The 25,496-nt window shown below is 39.4% G+C and overlaps 1 protein-coding gene across 8 annotated transcripts in view; it reads left to right on the top strand.

The window, feature by feature from the left end:
- LOC140340078 (uncharacterized) overlaps nucleotides 1-7,367 on the top strand; it is a 52,049-nt gene extending 44,682 nt beyond the window's left edge. For 7 of the 8 annotated variants that reach the window (XM_072425076.1, XM_072425074.1, XM_072425073.1 and 4 more), the window contains 4 exons: nucleotides 2,914-3,019; nucleotides 5,636-5,848; nucleotides 6,371-6,527; nucleotides 6,605-7,367. In XM_072425076.1, coding sequence (XP_072281177.1) covers nucleotides 2,914-3,019; nucleotides 5,636-5,848; nucleotides 6,371-6,527; nucleotides 6,605-7,169 — 1,041 coding nt within the window. In that variant the 3' untranslated portion in view covers nucleotides 7,170-7,367. Of the gene's footprint in view, nucleotides 1-1,368; nucleotides 1,440-2,913; nucleotides 3,020-5,635; nucleotides 5,849-6,370; nucleotides 6,528-6,604 lie in introns of all 8 variants that reach the window. The other variant, XM_072425080.1, reaches the window with a different exon arrangement.
- The last annotated feature ends 18,129 nt before the right edge of the window (nucleotides 7,368-25,496 follow it).

Raw genomic sequence — 25,496 nt, 5'->3', positions numbered from 1 at the left:
ACAAAAATAACTTTTTATTTCTATAAAAAATAAAAACAGACACCCCTAGCTTAGCTTATCATTTACCCAAAGAAGGAGTCTTGATTAAAAATTTTATTACCTGTAATAAAATTACCTGTAGGAAATTATCCATCTCTTGGGGTTGGTAGCCAACTATGTAGATATTGTAAGATCAAAAGGTTAATATAAAAAAGTATTATGTGCACCAGACAGTGAGAAATTATTAAAATAGTTTTTATGGAGGCATGAAATGGGGTTCAATTCCTCGTGTAATATTAATTGAGCTAATGTAGAAATGCCACTGGTTTTCCAAATATGGTTCTCTTCTATCAGAGGGGCACAATTATAGACCATTTTAGCAGATTTTAATCCTGTAAATCTAAATTTGAGCAACAGTTGGCTAAGCCCATTGTATTTTGTCAAAGGCTTTATAGCGATACAATCGCTTCATGTATCTCCTGGGTAGAGATATGTGTTATAAGGGTTTGTATTTTTTTGGTAGTAAGTTGATATGTAGTGTATTTTTTCGACCTATCCCCTTGATTTCAAATAGTAATTGGTCAGTCTGCAGGATCTCCTGTTTAGTAACACAAAAGCCTTTTTAATAAAATACGTCTTAAAAAAACAAAGAGAAAAGACTGGGGTTTTGAGTAGCTAAACTTCAAAATATATTTAGTATGAATGCTTACATACTGTATAAGTGAGGTAATACAATATTTACAATGAAAACACAAAGGAGAATGCCAGGTATACTAAACAAAAGCCACCTGACTAATTCTTATTTGTAAGAATGGTAATTGTTTCAAATCCGACGGGTTTCGCCCCTGGGGTAGGGCAAACAATATATTCAAAAATTATTAGTTTGAGTTTCGCACTTTCCTCTCTCTCTTACTTCTTAAAAAAAATTTTGTGATATTCCACAAAAAGAATTGGTCAATGTTACCAACATCATTAGTATCAAAATAGAGCTTTGGGATTTGTTCAACTTGCTTTTCATATTGGAAGTAGTATAGGAGATAAGTATTCAGATGCCAGAAGTGGGTAGGAGGCTGTCTAAATTTGTCGGTGACATTGAGCAAAATAGGCCTATGATCTGACCATGTCTTCAATGGTAGAATAAACAATAGACTGGAAATAACTCCTGTCATGTAGAAAAAGTAAATTTTAGAATAGAAGCATGAGTAGTAGTAGTAGAATGTATAATCTCTTTCCCCTCCCAGGTCTAAATGTTTTAATTAAAAAGGTTTTAATGTTGATGAGAGGTATTAGGGAGTGAAAAGCGAAGGCAAAACATAAGCAAATTTAGCTTTAAAATGTAACTAAAGTCCAACTTTGAAAAATTGGTAATCAGACAAGTGTCTATTGCAGAGAAGATGTGTCACGATCGAGGGTCAGTCTTGAAGTCCAGTAGCTGGAACAGCAAGCAAGCTCACAGTGAAGTAAGGCCTGGTTTGGTTCACACAATAGCAATATAATCCAAGAAGCGTAATCAGAGTAGTTGGTAAATCAGCAGCCAAAGATCGGTACACAGGTAGTTGGCAAACAGGATCAGTAGTAAGAAACACAAAATATTGGCAGGAGCACAATAATCTGGCCCACAGGAAGCTCAACACAACCCTTTTATAGGACGTAGCTGGGAGGAGCACAGGAGTTCGGAGTTCATCCATGAACAGTATAAGGCAAGGTTTAACCAATGGATAAGGTACAGCACTATTCAGCACTTCAGGTGGCTCAGTGCAATGGTCCACTGGCAGCCACCACAGAAACCCCAGTTTCAATTTCTGACAATGTTCCTTCTGCAGTAAATGTTCCCACCTGCCTGATTGCTGCCCAGCTGTCAAATTTTGCTGAGATTTGCTTGGAAAAATGTTAACCCTTACAAATCCCACACAAGTGCTCCTGTTTTCTACTGCGGATTTCTCAGGCTAGTTCTCACCTCCATATTGGTGACCTAAGCTTCAACCTAGTAAACTCTGATGGTTCAGCAAGTTTCTGTGTCATGATTTACTAATATATGTGGTATAAGTGCTACTCTGAGGAACAGGCCTCTAAAAACTCCTGCGGTTAAAAGGCTTATGCTTGTTTGGGTCCACTCTGGATGATATGCTTACGAATGTTATATGGTTACACATGTAAAGAATAGACAGTCCCACACAAGCATTTCAAAGTCAATTCTAAAAAAAAAGGGTTTTCCCTTTTAGCAAGCAATCTCCTTTGCAAGAGAAATTTCCTTATTCTTTTGTTTCTGCTGAAAAACAAGATCATCACACACAAAAGCCTACCTGGGCTACAAAGCCAAACAAGGCAACCGCCACATCTATTTACTTTTCCCCACAAAAAACAGCATAATACAACTTTTATTACTTTTTAAATTTTTAACATATTATACTTTTTAAAGAGTTTAACTTCTTTAAGAGTTTAACTACTTTAACTTCTGAATTTAGTAAGAGCAGTTGTGATATACCTGCTGTTTTGTGATTCCTAAATGTACATGAAAAGCTGTCTGAATTACAGTGTGGCCTACAGTCGATTTACCCCACCTTTGCTAACATTACTGACTTGTTTGAAAATTAGCCACCATGTCAGTGCCAAACGTTTTAAAGTGAACTTTTCATTAAATACAAGGACTGCTTTACAGTTAGTCACCTTTCCCCAAGGAAAAGTGGCTAAAAAAATGAAATGCTTACAAAAACAGAAAAAAAATAGCTTTACCTTGGCTGACCAGACTAGAGTTGGTTAGACAAAAAAAGGCTTTGTGCCTGAGAGAGGAGAAACTAAAACTGGCCTTTGATGGCATTTTAGTGGTACATTTACAAATCTGGCACAGCTGCTTAACCTCATTAATTTCATGTATGAAGGACTAATTCAGATATTGAAAACATTTTTCAATTTATGCTTTGTGTTTTTCTTTAGGAGGAAGACTTAAATATAGTAGTGGTTGATTCTGATCCTACACTCCGAGCTCAAAATGACCGTCTTAAGATTGATGAAGAGGATTTCTCTCCAGATATTAATACAGGTGAGTAATATAGGCTATATATTGAATACATTCACCCATTTCCTTGTAAAGACCCTACAGCCCTTTTTGCTTCTTTTTGAAGTAACACCGAGCCTTTTGACAGGAGTTGGGTTTAGTACCCTTAAGGGAAGTTGTCAGGTTAGTTGCAGAGGGTATAGAAAAGAAAACCCCCTTAAAATATTCACATTTTGTTGCTTTGCAGTCTAAAATGCAGACACTCTCAAAAAATAAATTTTTAGCTGTATTTACTTAGTGCAGTTTTTATAATCCTAATTAAAGAACCAGTATCACTGAGATGGATAAAGGATCAGCACAACAAAAAAAAAAGAGCGAGGAAGAGAGTGGTCAAAGAGGCTACAAAGTAGTATTTGTCAACTTTGAAGCAGTTAAAGGAATTGTGCTCCACTAATGTGGCTCAGATGGATGGGTTGCAAGTAATTAGCCACTCCTACAGTCTACAGTGCAATAAATCTCAATTGAGCCTCAAAACACACATTGAAGATCCTGAGGTCAAGTGAATCCAATACAGCTCACCATCCAGAGAACATCATGGGGCAAAATACCATCACATTCTTAAGTAACCCTGCTGCCCTTTGCCAGAAATGTGTCAAAGGGAAGAAGGATTACCTTCAGCATGACAATGATCCAGAGCACACAGCAAAAATGATAATTGGTTTTTTAGTTGGCGCAATGCTTACTAACTTGGCATATCTTACATATATTGGGATTGTGATACTTTTCTTTCCATATAACAATAGAGAGAAGACTAAAAAAGGTAGTCTACTCTTTGATTGGGCATGCCAGGTGAAAATAGTGATTGGACCCTGTCCTCAGTTTAGTGCAATCATGTTAGTTATCTCCTCTCCAGCCATGTGTTTGCTTATAGGAATGTATATTTATCTTTTTTAACATCAGATAGGAAAGTCAAGTGCCACAAAACAAAGTGTCTTCTCCAGCCTTTCTTAGCAAAATCTCTGTACTCTGTACTGGGAAACGGCACTAGAGTGGATTCCAATTTTTTTTTTTTTTTATTATTCTAAAATGCAACAGATAAAGATTAGATGCATAGCTTTCCTGAAGATAGCACTGCTCTCAATACCTTCCAGAGTTTGTCATATGATCTAAAGTCTAGGCATTTCTCTTTATAATCTAAGAAAGGATTTAGGTTCTGTTTGATTTACCCTTTGCTTCAGTGGGGGATGACCAAATGCCTGGGTTTTTTAGCTCTTTTATTGTTCTTTATTTATCCATCCCAGTAAGACTGTTAAAAAGAACCTCTCAGGATAGAAATATATGAAGTAATCATTGCTGTTTTATTTTTAAATTTGAGACACATGGAATCTTGTTAACAATAATTGTTCAGCATCATCATGATGGAGAAGTTATTGTACTATATCTTGTCATATATTTATTATTATTATTATTATTAATATTATTATTATTATTACTGCAGAGTGTTTATATAGTTCCTTCATATTAGGCAGCGTTGTACAAAGTCTATAGTCATGTCACTAGCTGTCCCTCTAAGGAGCTCACAATCTAATGTCCTTAACATAGTACCCTGAGGAAACCCACGCAAACACAGGGGAGAACCTACAAACTCCATGCAGATAGTGTCCTAGTGCTGCTAGGGCCAGAGTGCTAACCTCTGAGCCACTGTGCGGAGAATGTTAAGATTCACTAAGTTTGATGGTTGCTAATAGCAGCACATTTGTGCTTTTGTAGAATACTATATTTGCAAGTTGGATTAGCAAGCAGTGGCAGACAGTTTTCATCCCACAAAGCAATTAGGATTTTTTTGGGAAACCAAAGAACTATTTTAGGATGTAGTTTAACAACTAAGACAGAATGCTAAGTATTTGTTTACACGTGTCAACATTTTGATATTTCACACTCATCTTAAAACTATTCGTTGTATATAACTAAAATTTGACCTTAGATATTATTGGTGTTATGCATATGCCCCCTAACTACATCTTCTCCCATCAGTATACGTTAAATCTGGTAATCTTTTGGGCAAAAAAGTTAGATATAAAGATCAGCATCAGTCAAAATATTGAAGTCAACCAATGAACTAATAGTTATAATCCGTAAACATTGCAAGGTGCAGAGATGTGAAAGTTAGAACACTTTTCTTTGCAGTTGTTTAAATTTTTCTGTTGCTATATTGAACAGGGCTTTGAGAGGCAGGAATGCAGCCTCTTGCCAGTCATATGCTGTGCAGTCTCCTTCAATCTGCTTCTAATGGTTTCTATAGACCATTGGAGGTGTTCATGGCATGAGTATTTCTTTTGGGACTTTCTGGGGTGTCTATAGACTGCAGAGAGACATTATTAGATGGTGTTGAGAATCTCAGACCTACAGAATCAAAATGTGTATGTTACATCTTGGCGATCTGGTGCACTGAAGCAATGTAAGGTTTAGAATTAATATAAACTAGACAGGTAGGCTGTGTTAACTGTATGTATTTGATGCTAAAATGTAGGAGTTTATCTTAAAGATTGTTGATAAATGGCAGAGGCTGCATCTGATCCTCTCTGGAGACCTGCTTATGTGGTAAATATTCCACCGTCCCTGCTTGGTGACCATAGAGATACTGTGGTAACCATTTTACAGATGGTGGTATGCCTAGGACAATAACGGCATTCAAGATGAGAAACATTAATGTTCAAGAACTTATCCGAGCTATAGAGGAACATCCGGAGCTGTATGACACTTCCTTAGCATCTTACAGTGACTGCTATAAGAAAAAAGAGGCTTGGGTGGAAGTAACTCGTCGAGTAACCCCACATTGGCACACTATGTCAAGGAAAGAGCGTGAGTTGCAAGGTACGTAACATTTTTGCTTATAAATGTACATCTGTATCATTGTTTTAGTTTCTTTAGCACGCAGGTAATGAATTAATGGGGCAAAACATAAATGCCATTCTTCATATGTACTGTTTACTAGCGAAAATGAAGTACTAGTATGTTAGGCAGATAATATCAAATTAGTAATTTCATAAGAGATTACAGTCTTGAGGTCTTGACACCTAGTGTTTCAGACCTGCAAATTTGGGTTGTGAGAAGAAGAGCAACACAAGAGCATCTGTGAGGGTAGCACACAGCCACATAGTGATATACACATGGTTTTGGAATTGAAACAGCAATAACCACTAAGCCTTTCTGTAACCCAATTTTCAACCTATTTGCATGTATTTGGTTTTATGCTTGGACAACACAAGGGTTGTTAACATTATTCAATAGTATAAATAGGCTGATGCAAATGTGTTCCTTTCCTGTCAGTAACTTTAGGTAGCGCAGAGATTGTATAAATGCATATATAGTGGGCAAATTTCTTTTCTTATTTAGAGCGCCAGCTAAAAATCCGCTGGAAGAGTCTTCGAGATCGGTTCAAGAGAGATCTTAATGCCCTGGGCAGTCAGAGGACTGGGTCTGCTAAAAAAGTGAGAATTCATCGGTTCTTTGAGAAGCTACAGTTTCTCAAGGCTTCAATGACAACACGAAAGTAAGTAGTATTGTTTTTTTACTGAAATGTCCTTAGTTATACACCCACTTATAATGTTGTTTTATATTTATTTTTAGATCATCTGGAAATGTCAAAGAGGAAAGTGAAGAGAGCCTGCCTATTCCTGTGGCTGAGGCTGCTGTTGAAGAGGAACCAGAGGCTGAACCTTCCCAACAGGCAGATTCCTCTGTCAGCATCTCTATCCCAACAGAGGAGAAAATCTTGCGGCCATCCCCACAGCCGCGAGGAAAAAAAATGCCCAAAAAAAAAGTTAGTTTTCCTGATCCCTTGTCAGCTGAAGTTATGTCTGTCCTTGGGGAGATGCGGGATCAACTGCGCGAAGCCCGTGAAAGAGAGCCAGCCCGTCAGGAAGAAAGTATCTCTAGCTTCCTAATATCCCTAGGAGATGACATGCGTCGTATTTCCCCAGAGCGACTGCCTCATGTAAAATTTCAGTTAATGCAGGTGGTCCATCAAGCTATATATACTCCTGCCACAATGCCTGTATCCCCATTTTCCACAATGTATCCCTCTTCTAACTCGTCACCATTTCCTCCCTCTTCATTGCCCACAGATACGCACACACAACATGATTTGTACACTCCGACACCACCACCCCTGCATACTAGTACTTCATCATAACCATTGTACATGACATTACACATACTACATCCAGCATTTTACTAGATCCAGCGTTTTTACAACCTTCTTAATTTTGAATCCAACTTATGAGTCACATCTCATGCAATATTTGCTTTCAAAACTTGTAAATAGTTCTGTGTTTTTAAATTATTTTTCTGTAATTTTTTTATTTCAAAAAAAAAGTTTAAAATATGTGTCTGTGTCTTTTTTCATCAAGGGTGAATACGAGACATACCTGAAAATATAGCACAGAAATACATGCAGTATACACAACCTACATGCCAGGGCTTTTGCTTTCTGCATCCTGAATGTGTGCATACATCAAACCTACCTTGGTGTTAGCTTTCTATATTATGAGTACCTCATTCTGAACTTTCAGGGCAGAAATTCTCAACTGCTCGTCAAAGTCTCTCTGCAGTCTAACTTTTAAATATCCAAACCACAGTAGTCAGTTGAAAACAATACAGGTAATCTGCAGAGGATAGAAATGACAAGAAGCTATAGTCCTGACCAGAGGCTGTTTTTACCCATTTCAGCATACCAATGAGAAAATATGAGCCCAAAACTCATAACAGTCTTTCTTGCAGGAAAGGATAAATAGAATAATAGAAGAGATTATTTTCTTGGTTGTTTCATATTTGTTCAAGAGGAAGATCAAAATGTACAAACTGTTTTTTCCCTTCAATTGATATCATGTTAAAATGATTAGCTTGTTACTAAATAAGATTTGTTTCCCTCAAACTTTAAAAGTTTAAACAAAACTCATTGCATAGATTACTGCCCTTTTAAAGCTTTCACAAATAAAATATGCAAACTGCCATTGACTGAAAAACTGACTGCAGTTAAAGTGCTCAGCCACACAATTATCGGAATGCTTGTGTCTGGTGTGTGACATCAACTGCTGAGGGTAAATGATCAGCTATGGTTAGTTTTGTATATATTGTTTGTATTGATACTAATTTTACATGATTATTATATAAATTTTGTATAGTATATTCATGTTGGGTATAAATTAGGAATTTTGTATCAGATTCTCAACAGTATAGATATTTTATTTATATATGTATGTTTCCTTTCTTATCCTTTTAATACATAATATCTTAATGGTGTTTGTTGTATTTTGTAAGAAAATTCAGGGATACAACAGTAACATCACTAAAGTGCAAAGAATGGCTAAAATTCATAGAACCTTTAGAACAGAAACAGTAAAAAGTAAAGCTTTCAGATAGTATAGTAAATTGGAATTTTGTGTCTCTTTATTACACCTACAAATAATGTATATTGTATAATAAGCACTGTTTGTACCATTAACAATATATGTTGCTTTTTCCGATAAATCATCAGGTGACTCAAATTGAGTGAAGATGTACTTCCAGTCATATTATTATTATTATTATTATTATTATTATTATTATTACACAGTATTTATATAGTGCCATCATATAACGCAGCGCTTTACAAAGTCTATGGTTGTGTCACTAACTGTCCCTCACAGGGGCTCACAATCTAATGTCCCTACCATAGTCATATGTCAGTTATACAGTCCTAGGCCAATTTTTAGGGGGAAGCCAATTAACCGCACTGCATGTTTTTGGGATGTGGGAGGAAACCGGAGTACCCGGAGGAAACCAACACAGACACGGGGAGAACCTGTAAACTCCATGCAGATAGTGTCCTGGCCGAGATTCAAACCTAGGACCCAGTGCTACAAAAAAGGCAAGAGTGCTACTTCTGAGCCACTGTGCTATTTAGAAAGCAAAATTATGTCAACTCGGCTACAATTTGACTGACCATTATTAACTCATATAGTATATCTTAAAAACACAATAAGCTCTATTTATAAAACAGGGAATCGGACATTTCTTCAAACACTCCCTTATGAAAATCTTTGAAGTTCGATGTGTTTCAATGGCAGTAATTGATTCCCACCAGGGACTGTTTGAGGTAATGTCAGATTCCCTGTTTTATACATTTCCATGTTTTTTTTTTAATATGGTGACTGATTTACCAGTGTACAGGCAATAAATGCTATATAATAGGCCCAGTCATGTTTTTTGGCTATGCTACTGTATTTTACTAGAAGGGATACAGAAATAAAATACTTTAGGCAAGTATAGATGTTTGTCCTGGGGAAGCTTGTCATAGTTCTAATCCCACCATGGCTTGAATATCTAGTATTCTCAAAAATCATAGGATAGGATGAAATAGCATTGATTTATCAGGCATTTAACCTCTGTTAATAATAAATACTAGCACCTGTTACTTTTGCTAGGACTACTACCTTTTGATCAAATTTCATATATTATTATATATATGATGTAAATGGTTTGTAAAAATGTATCTCTTTAAAAAAAAAAAAAAAAACATTTAAAAGTGTTCTGCTACTCCCGCCTACCCATTGAAATTCAATTCAATACCAATGTTTATCTATGTGATTCTCTGGTATCCTTTTTTTGTTTAAGAATTGTGTAACAAAAGCCCTCTGGTTGTCTGTTGAGATGATTGGGTTACATACGGTGTCTGACCTTATTATCTCCCAGACAAAGGAGAGACATTGTGTGTTCGGTACGGCAGACTTTATAAACAATGTGGTTTTACTGTCTGGAGATGAGTGGGTTACGTCCGGTGTCTGACCTAATTATCTCCCAGACAGAGGGGAGACATTGGGTGGGAGTGTCCCGGATTGTGTGGTTATTTTTCCATTGGTCAGTGTGTCTATCGCCTAGTTCTCCATCAGGTCCAGAGGGGAGGTCCCCTTGCATAGGGACTTGTATATAATACCAAATGTGGCATCAATAAAGTGTTGTTCTTTCTTTTTCACCCTCAACTCGCAGCTGTGTCTCGTGTTGTAGGAAAGTGCTATATTACTACTAGCTCTTGTAAGAGCTGCCCAACTACAGGAAATCACAATTCAGCTTGGGGAGTCACTGGAGTAACTCTACAGGGCCACCCGAACTAGGGGGAAGGACGTCGCCAAAGGTTGATACCGTTACAAATTGTATCCGTACACCAGTCAAGTCTTTTTGATTATTTGTTAGGGGTGATTAGGATACATTGGGAGATAAATATGGATAAATTAGAATAAATTGGGGTGAGAGAAAAGTTAGGATAAGAGGGATGTTTTGAAAACAAAAAAAAATAATTTTTTTTGGTGACGGGATCAAATAGGAGTATAAGATAACTAGTTAAAAGGAATACAGCTCAGGGTTTTGAGATGGGGAGTGGCAGGTGTTGACAAGGCGACCAAATGGAATAAAATTTGTCCATGGTATCTTCTAATTGGGCTGTGTATTTTTCTTGTGTAAAAATCCAGGAAACACGTTTTGTAGCCTCCCTAAAGGTTAAGGAAGGAGACTTCCAGGCCTTCGCTATAGTTTGTCTAGGTGCAAAAATTATATGCTGCATAAGTCTGAATTGATTTTGGGTTAGACAGCTAGGTTTAAGATGAAGGGGGGTCGTTGCAGATCCATATGAATCTGATAAACACTTTATAGAGAAGGTGGAAGACCCGAGACCCGAAACGGGATGCCACTGGACAGTTCCACCATGTATGCAAATAGGATTCTTATTCCGAGCATGCCCTAAAGCAAACCGGTGAACTGTTTGGTACATAACGTGATAATTTGTATATAGAGTTCGGTAAAATCTGGAGATATTTACACCTAGATATGAAAGAAATTGGGAAGCCCATTGAAACTCAAAATGTGTGGTTATTATGTAATCCGGTAAGGTGATATTTAGGGTTTTAGATTTGGATTGATTATAGAGAGACCTGGGATTTGACTAAACTTTTGGAGAACGGTGAAAAGATTGGGTAAGGAGATTAGGGGATTTGTGATACTGAACAGGGCGTCATCAGCGAATAAGGAGATTTTATGGGAAGAATTAGCTACTTTTATACCTGTAATATCAGGACTGGATCTGATAATATGTGCAAAGGGTTCAAGGGATAGAGTGAAGAGAACTGGGGATAGTGGGCAGCCCTGATGAGTTCCTCTGTGTATACTAAAAGTTGGTGAGTTGTAACCCGCATATTTAACAAAAGCAGATGGTGAGTCAAATAAAGATTTTATCCAATTAGGTAAATTTATGAGCTTTCTCAGTAAGTAAAATTATTTTTCTGATATTGTCTGGGGCTTGTCTAAAGGGCATGAAGCCAACTTGATCTCTTTGTATCAATTGACAGATGATTGGGCTAATTCTATTAGATAATATCTTGGCTAATATTGGCTAATACTGATAAGGTAAACTGGTCTGAAATTAGAGTGATTAAGGTGATCTGACTTTGGCAGCATGCAGATAGAAGCCAATTTGGATTCTATCTGCATGTGTGAAAATGTGAACCCGTTCTAATATGACTAAAATTTTCTGTAAGGAAAAGGGTGAGGATGTCACAAATTTTTTTGTAATATTTAGCTGAGAAACCATCTGGTCCCAGTTTTTTGTTTGTTTTGAATAATGTAATGACTTGCTGTACTTCAGATTCCTAGATGGGGGTTTAAATTATTTTTTTTTTTTTTTTTGGGTTTAGAGTGGGAAGTTCAATGGGGGTGAATGTTTCAACTGCCTTTTTATATGGAAAAGGAGAGGGAGGACTGTATAGTTCAGCAAGATGTTTTTAGAAAGCATGTAATATCGATACCGGATTACTGGATATCTGTCCTGAGGTCAGGCGTAGTTGTATAGGTTTGTAAGTGTATATAGATTGTTTTAGTTTTTTCGCTAACATTGTATCAGGTTTGGCCCTTTTTCTATAAAATTTATGGGTCGTTCTAGCTAATTGGGATTCTGCATGGGATGTTAAAAGTAGATTAAGATCTTGGCGAGCAGCGTCTAATTTGGTTCCATTATAATGTAAGGGGTCAGAGGAGAAAGCTTGTGCAAAAATAGAGTTTATTATTACATGTTTTTTTTTGTTGGACAGCTAAATGCATGATGTGACCTCGGAGTACAGGTTTGTGTGCCTTCCAGAATGTAGTTGGAGAAATGTCAGGATGTTTATTAATGGAAAGGTATTCTTTTAGGTGAGATTGTATGTCATTACATATGGAGGGGTTGAAGAGCTTTGAGTCGTTGATAGACCAATTGTGGGAACTGCCTCTGAAAATAATGGAGGAAAGTTGGATCAAGACCATGGAGTGATCAGACCATGGGATTAGAACTATTTTGGATGAGGTCACTAGTGGAAGATCTTGGAATTTGAGGAAAATGTGGTCAATTCTTGAAAAGCTATTGTGGGAGTGTAAGAATAAGGTATATTCCCTGATTGATGAATTACATTCTTTCCAACTGTCTATGAGGTTGTATTTATTATTAAGGTTGTGAAATTCCTGAGAGGAAGGAGTTGGGGATGAAGGGATAGGGGATTTGTCTAGAAAAGGATAATGTGTAAGGTTGGAGTCCCCATACAAATAACTAACACATACTTTCTATCATCTGCTGCAACATAGTAAACAGTTTTGAATAAACATTAGATAATCCTCTTACCGGCAATGCCTTCATAAGAGAGCACACGCTAGGAAAATGGCAGTTTCTATCTTCTTCTTCCCATAAGTCTGCTTAAGCAGGAAATTACGTCACAAAACTACAATAGATCAATAATTTTTAAATAACCACTAGATGGAGCTGTGGACCTAACCATGAGCATTCCTACTAATTGGTAATAACTTACAACATGCACCCATGCAGTACAATAACTTATGTCCAGAGGACAGTACATGCTCCAACAATAGTCAGCCATTATATGTACATCCCATCTACCCTGATTCCACCCTTCCATGATTTTCAAATTATGGTGGAATCGTTCACCTTACTCATCACTGACTGCACCAAGGTTTTCCGGGAAGATGGCTATGCAGAAAATGCACCTTGATTCTCATATTGCAACCAAGCATTTTGTAGCTCCAAGAGTTTCCACACAATTTCTGTGTAATTATTTGCACGCGTGTTTCCAAGAAAGTCCTTGACAATGTCTTTGAATGATAACCAAGCTTTCTTTTTAACTTCTGACATTGGCCTGATGAAATGTTCATCTTTGATGAGCTGCCGAATCTGTGGACCATCAAACCCGCTGGCCAATTATTTTTTTAAATGACAGGCTAGGATATGCCAAAATGAGGTGCTTGAAACAGTCTCCTTCAGTTTGCAAAGCTTTAATGAACTGCCTCATCAGACCCAGTTTCATGTACAGAGGCGGGAATATAATATTCTATCAACAAGTGGCTCATGTAGAATGTTTCGATAACCTGGTTTTTGGGCAGGTTTTGGAGGCCAATTCTATTCCACCCAATGCCTATCAGGAGCTCTGCTGTCCCACATGCACAGATAACAGTGATACTTAGTGTAACCGCGTTGCTGACCAAGAAGAAAGCATACCATTTTTTTTCAAACATCTTTTTATTGATTTTTAAAGAATTTTTACAAGCATATAAAACATAATATAAACTGCAATAACAACAGAGGAGGGAGATAAATCTCCTTTACTCAGTACATTTTAACAATAATATTGGACCAATTGCAAAAGAATAAGTCACACAGACATTTTCAAAGACCATAGCATACAATACATAATCCTGCTCCAACCACAAATATAGAAAATCAGAATAGGTAGTCTCCTTGACCTTCCTTTACTTCGATGAGACCAAACTCGCATATTATGCACACTTCACTTGACCTAGATATACGAAGACCACCCAATCGGTTACCTTCTAATCCCTCAGCATATGCTTGTAGACTGACGATTCTTAAAACATAATCAGGGGTGCCCAGATTTCCAAGAATTTCTTGTTCCTTTTATAGGTACCTGAGGTCAGATCCTCATTAATCTAATTTAATTTACTCTACGGAGCCACATTCCTAAAGAGGGAGCTAATAGTTGTTTCCACAGACTGGGGATGCAGGCCTTAGCTGCATTTAACAAATGTTTAACCACCGATTTATTGTACCCTTTCTGCGGCCAGTTATTAAGGTGGAGCAAAAAAAAACTCAGGGTCATCAGGTATTAATCTCACCGACATCCGTTTCTTGGGCTCCACTGTGCATGGAGCTTTTGTGGCAAAACCCTAAATTATGTTCCTTCTGAGCCTGCAACAGAGTAGTTCCCAACTCCCGTTCTCAGGCCTGAAAGTATGTAGGTGTATAATTTTTTGCATTACATTTAACACTGAATATAAGACTGACAGGGCATGTCTAGTACTCAGGTCACCAGTACACATCCTCTCAAAGGTTGTTCACCGCCTACTGTAACTCCCATCGGCCTGTAATGTTTTAAGAAAATGAGACAATTGTGCAGCCTTCCAAAAATCTAGTTCGTAGTCTAAAGAGGGAAGATCGCTCTTTGAAGTCTTTGAAGATCGCTCAACGTGCACCAAGTCCCTCCCGATATAAAATGTTTGACTCTCGTCAGTCCCTTCTCCCTCTGATCAAACCCGCCTCCCAATAATCTTGGTTAAAATCCTGGATTATCTAACACCAGTGTAATTGAGCTAGGATGGGGAGAGACTGGAAATATTTCCCACAAATATTAGTAGTAGTTGTCAATGGGGGGTGGGAGTTATCAAAATACTTGCTTTGCGATGAGACCCAGGGTAGTGCATGTTGGGGTACTTTACTGAAATTCTGTTCCGCCTGCATCCAGAGTTTGGAACCACCACTAGCACACCAGTTTACTGCTCGTACCAGGTGAGCTGCTGCATATTACAGAGCCAAATTTGGAACCCCAAGGCTGCCTACTTTCTTGTGTGCAAACAGCAGATTTCTGTTTAATCTAGGGGTTTTATTTCCCCAAATGAATTTAAAAATTTTTGCATGAAGCTGTTTGAAAAAATCTGGGGCAAGGTTATAGGCAGAGCCTGGAACAAGTACAACAGCCTCGGTAGGAGATTCATTTTTACTATCTGTATACTGCCAAACCATGAGAAGGATTTGGTAACCCATTGTTCAATGTCCTTAATCATTGTAAAAGCCTAGATACTTAAAAGCAGAGTTCTCCGCTAGTTGAGGCTTGATTATACTCGGGGAAGGGATATATCTAAAGCTGCACATTTGGAATGATTGACCTTAAAGTTGGGTAAACGACTATTCTTGTAATTTCCTAATCAAATTTGGTAGAGAGGTCACTGAGTTTGAAATCAGAAAAATAAGATCATCTGTGAAGGCAGCCACCTTGTGTTTGCTACCCGCAATCTGCAAACCAGTGACATCCCTATATGCCCTAATCCGACAGAGCGGGGGCTCCAAAATCAGAATAAACACCAAGGGCGAGAGAGGGCAACCCTATCTTGTCCTGTTCGTAATTGAGAATGCACTCGAGAAGGAACATTGACCTTCACCAAAGCCTGGGTTAAAATATACTGCCTGAATCCACTGCGTGATCTTTTTTCCTAGTGCGATAAACTCCAGTGTCTGGGACATAAGTTGCCAGTCCACCCTATCAAAGGCTTTTTATGTATCTGTAGACAGCCAAAAAGCTGGTGATTTGGATTTCTGGGTCTCAAAAATCCACCTAGGAACCCCCCTATGGTGTTGTCCCTAGCCTCCCGGGTCGGGACAAACCCCACCTGGTCAGGGTAGATTACTTTAGTAATAACCGAATGCAGTTTCATAGCAAGTATTTTAGTGAACAATTTCAAATCTTGGTTTAACAGGGAAATAGGCCTATAGCTCCCACACAAGGCCGAATATGTTCCTTCTTTAGGTACAATTGAAATGTGAGCTAATAAAGACTCATGGGAAAACTTGCTCCCAGAAGTTAAAGAGTTGAGGGCCCGCAAAAAATGGGGGATTAATTGGTCCTGGTATGCATTATAGTAGCCCAGAGTGAAACCGTCTGGTCCCAGGGACTTCCCTGAGGGGGTGGTTTTAATTGTTCTCAAGAGGTTCGCCTACCAGATTGTCTTAGATACTGTTGTGTTTTGCTCAATCCCCCCCCCCCCCCCCCCTCCTTGGGGTCTGCTTCTCGGGGCATAAATTGTTAGAGAAAATGGTTATAATCCCTGAATCCCGTTGCTATATCTTTGGGCAGATTTTCTAGCCCTTTTTTTTATCAACTATGTATGGTACATAGGATCTAGTCCTCTGAGCTATCAATGCGTTAGCTAAGGTCCTGCTACATTTCTTGCCAAACTCGTAGTAAGTACATCTACACTTAGCTAAAGAGGCCCTGGCTTTCCCCAGACATAGTGTGGCAAGCTTGTCCCTCAATACCAGCAACTCTGCTCCCACTTACATATCTAGGGTCCTTTTATGTACTTTCTCAAGTTCCTGTATCCGTAGTATAAGGTCTTGCATCTCCTTGGCAGCCAATTTCTTAAGCTTGGATCCATGTTTTATAAAATAACCCCTGATTATTATATGCATAATCTGCTGTTTGCACACAAGAAAGTAGGCAGCCTTGGAGTTCCAAATTTGGCTCTGTATTATGCAGCATATGCATATATTAATGATTACAGCTTTGTGTGCCTCCCATAAAATCATAGGACTCACTTCTTCCATGGCGTTAATGGAGAAATAGGGCGTGAGCTCTGAGAGAACATCTGCCTTAATGACCTCATCTTTTAGCAAGTTCTCATTCAGCCTTCAATGCCAAACTTTCGGAGTAGGATGCGTGATGCAGATGTCTAGGAACACTGGGGCATGATCTGCAAATGTGGTGGTCCCAATTGTGCAGCTCACTACCTTTGTGAGGTCAGTATGTCGAACCCAAAAATGGTCGATGTGGGAATATTACTGGTGTGGGCGAGAGAAAAAGGTATAGTCCCTAACAGTCGGGTGGAGGACTCTCCACACATCGACTAGCTGGTGACTCCACAGACATTTTCTAATGCGTCCGTAGCCTGGCAAACACCTTTTAGGAGCGCTGGAGATATCTAGTTCCCTATCTGGTGCATAGTTGAAATCACCCCCAAATATTACCCCTTAGCATAAACCAGTTCACAAAAAGAACATTGTAGAATTGGAGAGAGTGCAGAGAAGTGTAACTAAACTAATACAAGGAATGGAGGAGCTCAGCTATGAGGAGAAACTAGCTGAACTGAATCTATTCTCCCTTGAGAAGAGGCGTTTAAGGGGGGATATGATCACCCTGTATAAATATAAAAAACGGTCCATATAGAGAATTCTCTTCCCCAATATTCACTGTAAGATCATTACTTAAAACAAGAGGGCACTCTTTGCGTCTGGAGGAAAAGAAGTTTACGCTCCGGATAAGGAAGGTATTCCTTATTGTAAAGTTTGTGAAAATGTGGAATGGGCTCCCCCAGGAAGTAGCTTCAGCAACTATTGTAGACTGCTTTAAGAAAAAGATGGATGTTTTTCTGGAAGCACAAAATATAACTGGGTATTAAGGCTTTAAAGTAAAAAGAACAGTGACTGTTGTTCCAGGGAACATCCGATTGCCTCATGGAATCAAAAAGAAATTTTTTTCCCCTGTTGAAGCAAATTGTACCAGGGGTTTTTTTTTGCCTTTCTCTGGACCAACTACTCTGACCACCACTAGATGGTAGTATAATCCTGGAGGAAGCTTTCCCCCTCTGTAGCTTAGAATATAGAATATAGATAGAATCCATCATATCCATGATTTCAAGTAGCATATAACAAAAGGAAAGGAAAAAGGCATTTGTCTCTTCCAAACAGTTGGGGTCAAATTCACCAGCCTGGCATTAACCCTCTGCGGTTGTGACGCAGTCTCTTTTAGACTTTCGTTGGTTGCGCTTTCTACGTTAAATCATCCACTCTGATCCCTCTGGCTCATTTAGGAAACGAGGACCGGTGGGCCAATCTGGGAGTGAAACACTTGCCAAAAAAAAAGTCGCCAGAAAAGAGGGTAAATCCATGATACTTCAAAAAACCACTGTAACTCCTTCTTTGTTTGCTGCAAGGTGGAACGGGAACCCCCATCTGTATCTTTGGCTCTCAAGACTTCCATCAGGGGGTGTAGGGCCCTCCATAAGGTGAGAGTATGGCGGGACAAGTCCTGCATAATCATAATGAGCGAATCCTGAAACAAGATTTCATCTTGGGACCGTGCAGCCTTCAGTACGTCCTCCAGGGACCAGGGGCCCTGTGAACTCGCTCTTTATCAATATGGTTGACCTGAGGAGCATCCAGCAATTTGTTGAAAATTCTTGTGACTGCTGTTTGCAGATCTGCAGGTTGTTATCTAATTGTGATTTTCCAGGTCGTCTTGTTGCAGAACAAGGTGCTAAAGAAGCACAGAATGCTTATTTAATACATCTAATTAATAAGCAAAGAATGCTTATTTAAGCATCTAACCAGCTCTGCTGGTTAGATGCTTGAGACAGGTTATCTGTAGCTGCTTCCACTGCTAAAATCCTCTCGCCCAAATCAGGGATTGCGATCTGTCTCCTCACTGTGTGCTCTATACGGCACATATAAGCCTCCAGGTCTTCTCTAGTGAGGCCAGGTTGTGCCAGTGGTTGGGAGCTAGCTGTCAAGGATAACAGGGAGGGGAGGGAAACAGAAAGGTTATACTCAGGACTAGGCCTCCAATGGCTGGGGAAAAGGGAATGGTCACCCCTTGCAGACACCCTAACCTAGCCCTAACGCCTAACAGTATGAGTATCCCCTGATGGTGGAAATACTCATACACAGGAACCTAGGCCCTAGTAGCCCTGCAAAGCCCTAGGAGTAGTGACTGGCTTGAGACTACTTCCCTTATGAAAGACTCAGTGTCTCCCTGAGGCCTAGTAAACAACAAAAGAACAATAAAACACCAAAAGTAATTCAACTTATCTTAATAGTAGATATATAAGCAGAAACTCTGGATAGGACAACACACCAGCTCTTCACATCCCAGCAGTGAATATCAACCGCATAGCATGAAGTGTGAGGCCAGACTAAATGGAGGAGCAGTAATGACCACCAGCTGCAGCTGATACAAGGGCTGTGGTCATTACAAACAACAACACAGAAACAAGTAAAAACAAAGAGACTGTCAGATAACCTCTTATGCAGCTTGTCTGACAGATCCTCTAACTTCAGTCACGGAAGGGACCGTGACACTAGCAGGGGCTATGGACCCTTCTGAGAAGGGGGGGGGGGGGCTGGCTGCCTCTAGAGCCCTCTTCCCTTAATCTCTGTCCCCCTTCTGTAAACTGGTGCTGGGTTCATTACTCACAGTTGTGATTTTTACAGCCTCCTGTCTGGGTCCAGCACCATCTTGGCTGCAGTGTCTTTGCCTGGAGGGGAATCCAGAACTAATCCATTGCCCGAGACAGGTGTTTCTCTCCCTGGTGCAGAGCGGCAGTGTGATTCTTCCTCCCCATTAGGAGCTGAATGTGGCTTGTGCAGGCAGCTTTAGCGGGTATCGTAGCAGCGGAGAACAGGAGACCCAGGAGAACACCTCCTCTCAGTTGGAGCGCATGCCCAGAACCCTGGAAGCATACCATTTTAAAGTCAACACAGATGACCCAATTGTGTTGGTGATATTGCAACAACTCAATGACTCTCTTAGAGTGTCTGCATATTCTTCACAAAGAGCAACTGAATGACCAATTGGGACTGACCCAAAAAAATTGCCATTGTGAAGGAGGACACACTTTAAGCTCCGATGCTCCAAGCTATCAATGAATAGTCCCCATTCAGTTGAGTTGATTGTAGATTGGAAGTCCCATTTTCTCCATTAAACCAGGTATATTATGGCAATATACAAAGCCACTGTCAGTTCTAAAGTACTGCAGAAATGGAATTTCTCTGGTTCAAAAGTACGATACCTTTGTTCCTTTTTCAAGTAAATTTTTCTCACTACAGAGTCCTCCTCAATTTTAAACTCTTCGTCATTGTTGTCACCTAGTTTATCACCATAATCATGTTCTTCAAGAGACGGTAGTGTAACGAAAACTGGCACTGGGATTTCATCTAAATGAGCCACTGGGCGTATAGCCGATGGTAGACCATGATACTCTATGTTATATCCTGAGGTTTTCACCATACAAAACAGTCACGGAAATGATCTCCTGGCTCTCGGCAAACCATAGGTATAACAAATTGCATCTTATCACGTGTTCCCTTTGTCCACATCTGTAAGCCCTCGACACACTGTTTGCACACCTTATGAGGGGCCCAAGACTTATCTTGATCACCAAGTTTAACTTTGAAATATGCCAAATAGGCTTGCTCTACAAATGTGCTGATGTTCGCCCTTTGACTGGGAATGGTGAAACTGCCACAGATATAACAAAATGAATCAGGGTTGTTTAAGCACGACGCAAAACAGCAGAGCCAGATGATCTGAAATAAAGGAAATACGTGTGTAAGCAGAAAAATACATTTGAAACAGAAAGGGAAGAGGGGTTTATTCACTAAGAAATTGTTAAAAAGATTATTATCTTGCCAATCCTAAAATTGCTATGGAAAATATGAGAAAGGATAAGACACCAGAATAAAGATGTATCTTTGCCACATTTGCCACATTGCCATTGTTAACAACATTGTTGACAATCTTTACTTTTGTAACATTTTTTTCTGTAGTTCACTGGTAAAGGTTCATGTAATCCATATGTGGTATTATGTATTTCATGACACAGCTATGACATGTTTATCAAAACTTTTTTTAATTTATTCTGTTATATTTGCTATGAATGTCAATAATTTTCACTACTAAAAACTATTCAAAAAACACTTGACTCTCACAAAAACCCATTGCCAATCAAAAGCCTTATCCTTTCTCTTCTCATATTTTCTAGAAAAATATATCTTGCTTTTTCACTACGTAGAGCAGCACACAACCTCTTACCACACTGTCTTGTGTGCAAAACCTATACAAATCCACACTACAGTTATCGCATTATTATAAGCTGTAAAGAAAAAACCTGACGTGAAGACATTGTTGTCTATGTATCAAATCCGATCCTTTCAGTGTATTAATAGTAAGGGGGGAGGTATCTGGAACTATTATTATTATTATTATTATTATTATTATTAAACAGGATTTATATAGCGCCAACATATTACGCAGCACTGTACATTAAGTAGGGGTTGCAAATGACAGACTAATACAAAGAGTGATACAGGAGGAGAGCACCCTGCCCCGAAGAGCTTACAATCCAGTAGGTGGGGGAATTTACACACAAAAGGATGGGAGATATGTAGTAAGGGGAAGTAGTGACGGTATATGGATGTATAGTCCCTTAAGGCCCATAAAAATCAAAGTGCCCAGAATCGTGAGCCTATACAAAAAAGAAAGGAAAATGATGTCCTTTTACCTTTTACCATAAACTGAATCTTAGGATAAAGGTTTAGAGATACAATATACTTACATGCTAAATGGTGTTGAGAAAATATACTGAAAGGATGAGCTGGCGGCAGCCGTCCAAACAGGGACTGACGCTGTCTTCAGCTCATCGTTAAATGGGTCAATCCCGTGGTTGACTCGATTGTACTGCGCATGCGCGGGTTCTTTGTTTAATTAATTAAAAAATGTATTTTTAAATATAAACATGACCAAATTCATATACAAAAAATTCCACAGTATCACAACTATACATACATTATTTGGCACAACCTTACAAATAAATTCTACCCAGATACATACGTATACCTTCCTCCCCATTCCCGCTACCCTCCCAAACTTATTACAAAGTGCAATTTATACATAAATGTATATATAATCCTCCTCTCCCAAATCCTTTTATATAAAATAGTGCCTCTATCATGCTGTAATGAAACATATAAATATATTATAATTTATAATTTAAGGCGGAATACCCTTATTCGAGTATCCGCATAACCATATCAGTGAAAGTGCAAATACAAAAGCATACTTTCATACTACATCACAAACAAATTAAAAAGTGCAATTTATACATAAATGTAAATATAATCCTCCTCTTTATGTTAAGTAGTGCCTCTATCATAATATAGTGAAACAAATAAATATAATATAATTAAAGGCTGAATACCTTCATTGGAGTGTCCGCATAATCATATCAGTGACAACCGTAAAAGTGCAAAGGGGGAGGTTATACAGGAAAACAAGAACATACCTTCATCCTATACCACGACAAGAATGCCATAATAATACATTATCCAACCTTTATTTCCAAAGCTTCTTAAAATAAAATCTCTAATCCACTTAGGTTATTTTATTCTACATTCACAATTTCAAAGTACTAAACGTTTTCTTGAAATATTAACAAAGGGCCCCAGGCGTGGGACATGTCTGGAAAGTCACAATACCTTTCCTCGAAGTTACAGACATTATCTACAGTTTGAAGCCAACCCTTCAGTGATGGTTCCCTCCTGATCTTTCTAAAACCATGAGATCTGTATTCTAGCTGCATTAAGTAGTAAGGGAGTCACTGAACTTCTATATTTATATTTACCCCTAGGTAATTTTGCAATGAAAAAGTACCTTCCAAGGTTTAAACTCCACTGGGAACCCATTTATTATTTCAATCACTTGGAGTACCTTCTTCCAAAACCCTGAATCACTGGGCACTGCCACTATACAAGTGACATTGTGCCCTGCATACCACAGCCTCTCCAACATAAAGCAGATTCCTGAGGTGACATATGATGCACAAGAATTTTAAAATTGCTTTCCTGTATTTAACACTAATTGATGTGCTATTAGTTAAATCCAGAATAATCCTTCTCTGAGGATCTGTCAATGTTGTATTCAGATCAATTTCCCATTTCTTCAAGTAACCTGGAAACCCTGGATTTTTAAGCTTAATTAAGGCCTTATAAAACATTGATACCGAATGGGGAGGTTTGTTCTCACCCCCAAGTATTTTCTCCAAAAGATTTAGTTCCATTTAAGAACGTAAGGGATGCGGTAGTGAACTCACATGATATAATTGAATATATTGCCATTGAAAAATTGGCTTATCTATTTCTGTTGGTACTAATTGTGCCAACGGGCGTACTGAGTTTCCCACTGTCACTTGATGCAATAACAGAGGGGTTTCAGGGGGATGCCCCAAAACAGAGTTAGAGTGTAAGCCAGGAATAAAGTATGAGTGACCTGTTACAGGAAGAAGTAGGGAATTATACCTCCTCCTTTGTTGTCTATGTATCAAATCGCATCCTTTCAGTGTAACAATAGTAAGGGGGAGGTATCTGGAACTATTATTATTATTATTATTATTATTATTATTAATAAACAGGATTTATATAGCACCAACATATTATGCAGCACTGCAAGAGCTTACAATCCAGTAGGTGGGGGAATTTACACACAATAGGATGGGGGATATGTAGTAATAGGAAGTAGTGACGGTTTCAAATAACAGAAGAAGGCAGGTAGGCAAGTTTAAAAAAATGGGTTTTGAGTGCTCTTTTAAATGAGCAGAAAGCAGGAGCAAGCCAAATAGGAAGAGGAAGACTATTCCAGAGAGTTGAGGCAGCTTTAGAGAAGTCTTGTATCCGTGCGTGTGATGAGGTTATGAGTGAGGAAGTCATAAGTAGGTCATTGGAGGAGCGGAGAGAGCTGCAGGGGGAGTACTTTTTTACCAGGTCAGAAATGTAAGTGGGACAATAACTGTGGAGGGATTTGAAGGCAAAGCACAGGAGCTTGAATTTGATTCTAAGGTGAAATGGAAGCCAGTGTAGAGATCTGCAAAGAGATGCAGCGGAAGAGGAGCAGTGGGAAAGATGAATGAGTCTGGCTGCAGCATTCATAATAGATTGTAGAGGAGAGAGTCGGGTTAGTGGAATACCAGAGAGGCGGATGTTACAGTAGTCCAGACGAGAGATGATAAGAGCATGCACAAGGAGTTTGGGGGTTCCAAGGGACAGGTAGGGGCGGATTTTGGAGATGCTGCGCAGGAGAAAGTGACAGGACCTGGAAATGTTCTGAATATGGGAGGTAAATGAGAAGGCAGAGTCAAAGGTGACACCAAGACAACATGCCTGAGGGTAGGGCCTAATAACAGTGTTGTTAACAGTTAGACGTATGTCAGGGGGAGATTTGGAATTTGACGGGGTATGATGATGAGTTCTGGTTTATCTGGGTTAGGTTTCAAAAATCGGTCAGACATCCATGATGAGATGGCTGACAGGCAGCATGAGACCTTATCCAGGACTGAGGGAGACAGGTCAGGGGTGGACAGATAGATTTGAGTGTCATCAGCATACAGATGGTACTGTAAGCCAAAGGAGGATATGAGACTACCGAGAGAGGAGGTGTACAGAGAAAAGAGAACTGGTCCAAGGTCTGACCCTTGGGGAACACCAACAGGGAGGAGAGTGGGGGAGGAGGAGTTACAATTGAAGGAAACTTGAAAGGAGCAGTCAGACAGATAGGAAGCAAACCAAGAGAGAACAGTGACACTGATACCAATGGAGCGCATGATTTGTATTAGAAGGGGGTGATCAACAGTGTCAAAAGCAGAGGAAAGATCAAGGAGAAGGAGCAGGGAAAAGTTGCCTTGAGACTTAGCTCTGATGTGGTCATTGGCCACTTTAGTAGGGGCTGTTTCAGTGGAATGGGCAGCTCTAAAACCAGACTGGAGAGGGTCAAGGAGAGAGTTGGTGCTCAGGTAATCGGTGAGTCTTTTGTAGACAAGGTTTTCAAGAAGTTTGGAGACATATAGGAGAAGGGAGATAGGACAGTAGTTAAACAGTAGGGAGGGCTCCAGTGATGTTTTTTTTAGGATAGGGAGAATTATGGCATGTTTGAAAGCTGAGGGGTATGTACCAGTAGAAAGGGAGAGATTGAATAGTTCGGTTAGGGCAGGAGCCAGGGTGGAGGAATGGGCACAGATTAAATCAGAGGGAATTGGGTCAAGCAGACAGGTAGTAGATGGAGATGTTGAGAGAAGAAAAGAGACTTCGTCCACAGTAACAGGGCTGAGGGAGGCCAATGATGATTTACAAGTGGATGGGGTGGGTATGGTTGGAGTGGCTCGGTGAGCAGAGACATTATGTCTAAACTTGTCTATTTTATCTCTAAAGTAAGTGGCAATGTCTTGGGCAGAGAAGGATGTTGTGGGGGGAGCGTGTGTGGGGTTTAGGAGGGAGTAAATTGTTGAGAAGAGGTTCGTGGGTTGGAAGTTTGAGAGGAAGTGACTTCAGAGAAATAATTTTTGGTGACAGTGAGCTCTGTGTTAAAGCTTTGTAGCTTGGCTTTGTTGTCCATGAAATCAGCTTAAAGGCCAGATTTTCGCCACTTGCGCTCAGCTGCACGAACAGTTTATTGTAGCTTTTTGGTGTGATTGTTGTGCCAGGGTCAGTGGGTTGGCAGGGCGGGGGTAGCGGAAGGAGGCAGGGGCTACTTTATCCAAAGCCAAGGAAAGAGAGTGGTTTAACATGGTGTCAGCTTCATCTGGGGAGGTGATTTTGGAGAGGGCGGAGGTTAGGGACGCA

Source organism: Pyxicephalus adspersus, chromosome 10, assembly GCF_032062135.1.
Source record: "Pyxicephalus adspersus chromosome 10, UCB_Pads_2.0, whole genome shotgun sequence".
NCBI lineage: Eukaryota > Metazoa > Chordata > Amphibia > Anura > Pyxicephalidae > Pyxicephalus > Pyxicephalus adspersus.
The sequence above is the reverse complement of the archived record's forward strand: the minus strand, read 5'-3'. Positions and strand labels throughout refer to the sequence as shown.